This window comes from Polypterus senegalus, chromosome 11, assembly GCF_016835505.1.
Source record: "Polypterus senegalus isolate Bchr_013 chromosome 11, ASM1683550v1, whole genome shotgun sequence".
NCBI lineage: Eukaryota > Metazoa > Chordata > Cladistia > Polypteriformes > Polypteridae > Polypterus > Polypterus senegalus.
In genome coordinates, this window is record NC_053164.1 from 4,437,373 (window position 1) to 4,441,512 (window position 4,140).

The following is a 4,140-nucleotide window of genomic DNA, read 5'->3' on the forward strand; positions in this document are numbered from 1 at the left end:
GACATTATGGGTTTTTGCGTGTAGACTGAAGGAAAAACATGGCAAATTTATCCACATAAAACAATAAAGTGTGCAGAAAGTGAAGAGGGCACAATGAATCCGCTTTATTTTATGTCGGGTATAACAGAGTTTGTTTGTTTAGTTATTTTTTTTAAATGTGATTTCTATAAGATGTTATTGTGTATGTTCCAAGTGTGGCTGAGAAGAGATGCGCCAAACTGGGAATAAATGACGGATGTTGAATTATTAATTTTTTTTTTTAATCACTTCAATCAGTGAAGGTCAGAACATAAACGAGATTCCCAAGTGTTCCTGATGGTTTAGCATAATTCATATTAGTAGCCGTGTCTTAGCACAGTAGTCAAGTGAGGACCAGCTTCATATTGTAATGGATGGCACACATGGGCTGGCATAACAGCCAGGGTTGAGCAAAGACCATTACCTGCCCAGAGGCCTGCGTAATGGAAGGACCGGTAGAGATGTTGTCTGGTGAATATTTTCTCTCCTCATAGATGGAAGCATTCCTGGGCTCCAGTACCCATTCAGATACCAACAGGGCACACTGGTTTGGAGCTCAGTAGCGCCACTTGTGACCACAAGGGGACACCACTGAGCTCCGAACCTCAGACTGTGGACCGGGATGCCCCTGCAGCATATCTTCATGGGGAGCAACGATGGGAAACCCAGTATCTCTAGATGGCAGATTCCCTGGGTTCCAGTGGTACCTCGGACTCCCCCAGGGCTTCATGGGGGTTTGAGTTTTGTGCAGCCCTGTTGGTTTCCGCAGGTGCCACCAGAGGGTGCTGCATCTGGGACTCCTGAGCCAGTCTGGGCAGCATATTCATCACATCTGGAAGTGCAGCCGGAGATCAGCAATCAAACACTTAGAGCACTTGCCCTATAAAAGGAGCCAGCGACCACCACACAGGGGCCAGAGTTGGGTGGAAAGAGGACAAAGCTTGTGGAGGAGTGGTGGTGAAAGAGAGAGAAGTGTTTTGGTTAGTGAGTTTGTGCTTGGGACTGTGTTGTGGCTGGAGGGATTACAGGATAAGATGTGCCCTCCAGCTGAAGAAAATAAAAGTTTCTTTATTTGTATACATACCTCCATGTCCAGTCTGTGTCGGTTCGGGCGCAATATAACACCTTTTCTTACAAGACATAATATCACCTAACACAATTCCAAGTTTAAATAACACTTTTCCAAATAAGCACCAGCCAAAATACTAAAAAACAAAACACATTCTCTTCCTCCTTCCCAATCCAGCTGCCTCTCAACACTGACTCACCAAGCTGAGGTGGAGCAGCTCCTTTTATCTACTTCCGGTGCTAGGACATGGTCCTTTGAAAGCACTTCCAGTTCAGGTGAAAGTCTCACGCATTTGGGATTATAAACTCCTGCAGCACACTCTGGTGGCACCTGTGGAACCCAACAGGACTCTACTTTGAGACTCCTGCTCCTAGTACGCTCTCTGGGTTTCCAAATGGGCACCGCAGACCAGGGACGCTGCTTTTTCACCAGACAACTTCTGTCCCAGTCCTTCCATTACACTGACCTTCCAGAAGGGTAAAGATCCCAGGTAAACACTGGTTGTAATATCAGCCCATGTGTACCATCCATTACAATATGCCATGGTTAAGTATTTACTGAGAGTTCTCAAATCAGCATGTGTGGTACTGACTCCTCACATCTCCAGGGACTGGTTGTATTCAGTTTGCATCCTTTCCAAATTTCTATGTGGGTTTTCTCAGAATACTCAAGTCCCTCACTTGTCCTAAGGATTACTTGCCATTTGTTAACCTATCCCTGTTTTCTGTTCAACTGCTTCTCTTTTCAAAGCTGTTTTCTGCTGTGGTTAGGATGGGTTCAGGTTTCCCATGACACTCTATTAGAACAATCTAGAAAAAAACAGACCATTCAACACAACAAAACTCACCAGTCCTATGCACTTATTTCTTACCAAAAAACATTGTCAAGTTTTGAGAAGTCTGAACTGTCTTCCACACTACTTGGTCTCTAATCCCAAATCTCTATTGGATGACAAATTGGACTGGACTGCCAATACTGATGCTCTATGTAAGAAAGGTCAGAGCAGACTATACTTTCTGAGAAGGTTGGCATCCTTCAACATCTGCAGTAAGATGCTGCGACTCTTCAATTCCACCCGGGGGAGTAAATGCGAACATTAATTTTATTTTAATTTTTTTCATTTTTATTACTATTTAATTTAATATTGTTTCTTTGTATCAGTATACTGCTGCTGGATTATGTGAATTTCCCCTTGGGATTAATAAAGTATCTATCTATCTATCTATCTATCTATCTATCTATCTATCTATCTATCTATCTATCTATCATATTGCACCTTTCTATCTATCTATCTATCTATCTATCTATCTATCTATCTATCTATCTATCTATCTATCTATCTATCTATCTATCTATCTATCTATCTATCTATTGTTCTCTGTGTAAAGAAAAACGTTGTAATGTTTGTGTGAAATTTACCCTTAACAAGTTTCCAACTGTGATCCTGTGTTCTTGATGAACTTATTTTGAAATAACAGTCTCGATACACTGGACTAATTCACTTCATAATTTTAAACAGTACGTTCATGTCGCCTTTTTTTTTTTTTTTTGAAATATTCATTTTATTGCAGTCATTCCATACAAATCAATCAATTTTTACAAAAAGTGGGATTGAGAACAAGTTCATGTTCATAATCTTATTTTGCTTAAACTGTATAATTACTTAAACTCATATTTCAACCCCTGTAGCCCTGAATCAGCCTAGTCGCTCTTCTCTGGACCTGTTCGATTGCTGCTATGTTCTTGTCGGGCGCTGTGCTGGGTGCGACCACGGAAGTGTCTTGCGCTTTCTTTTGCTTGTCGTGTTTCTCAAATATTGTGGATCGGGGACGTTATTTGTGAACTGTGAAAATGCCGGCCTACCATTCAAGCCTGATGGAGCCTGATGTCAAGCAAATTGGCAACATGGCATTACTGCCCCTCAAAATGCAGTTTAAGGGTCCAGCCCCCAGAGAAACCAAAGAAAACGACATCATCGAAGAAGGCATCTACTATTTTAAGGCCAACGTGTTCTTCAAGAACTACGAAATCAAGAACAAAGCAGACAGGACTCTGATTTATGTGACTCTGTACATTACCGAATGCCTGAAAAAGCTGCAGAAGTGCAGCTCCAGAAATCAAGGAGAGAAGGAGATGTACACACTGGGAATTACTAACTTCCCCATTCCTGGAGAGCCTGGCTTCCCGCTCAACGCCATGTACGCCAAGCCGAGCAACAAGCAGGAGGAAGAGACAATGAGGGCATATTTACAGCAAATTAGCAAGGAGACTGGCTTAAGGCTGTGTGAAAAAGTTTTTGACCCCCAGACAGATAAACCTAGCAAGTGGTGGATGTGCTTTGTGAAGAAGCAGTTTATGAACAAAAGTCTGTCCGCCCCAGGCCAATAAATCAACATCCAAACCCATTGTTCATTATTTGGATTGTATTATTCTTTTATGCGTTGCACTTTGAGCTACTGTTTGTATGAAAATGTGCTATATAAATAAATGTTGTTGTAAATGTTGTTGTTGTAACCTGGAGTAGAAAACTGAACTCAGGACTCCAGATGAGGCCTCACCAGTGTGTTATAAAGCTTGAGCAGAACCTCTTGTGACTTGAACTCCACACATCAAGGCGCTATATAACCTAACATTCTGTTAGCCTTCTTAATGGCTTCTGGACACTGTCGAGAAGTTGATAACTTAGAGTCCACTACAACTGCTAAATCCTTCTCATAAGATGGACTCTTTATTTTCAGACCTCCCATTGTGTATTCAAACCTTACATTTTTACTTCCCATGTGTAATACTTTACATTTACTGACATTAAATGTCATCATCCACAAATCTGCCCAAGCCTGTCTGCTGTCCAAGTGTTTCTGTGATGATATAACGGATTCCAAATTATCTGCTAATCCACCTGTCTTGGTGTCATCTGCAAATTTAACCAGCTTGTTACTTATATTCCTATCTAAATCATTTATATTTATTAAAAATAGCAGCAGCCTCTTCACTGCCCCCTGCTGGACACCACTGTTAACATCGGCAAATTCTAATGAGGTTCCTCACACCAT

The 4,140-nt window shown here is 41.5% G+C and overlaps 1 protein-coding gene across 1 annotated transcript; it reads left to right on the plus strand.

The window, feature by feature from the left end:
* Positions 1 to 2,837: 2,837 nt before the first annotated feature.
* Positions 2,838 to 3,517, plus strand: LOC120539734 (actin-related protein 2/3 complex subunit 3-A-like). Its single transcript, XM_039770115.1, has one exon. The coding sequence runs from the start codon at positions 2,939 to 2,941 to the stop codon at positions 3,473 to 3,475; it is 537 nt and encodes a 178-aa protein (XP_039626049.1). The 5' UTR covers positions 2,838 to 2,938; the 3' UTR covers positions 3,476 to 3,517.
* The last annotated feature ends 623 nt before the right edge of the window (positions 3,518 to 4,140 follow it).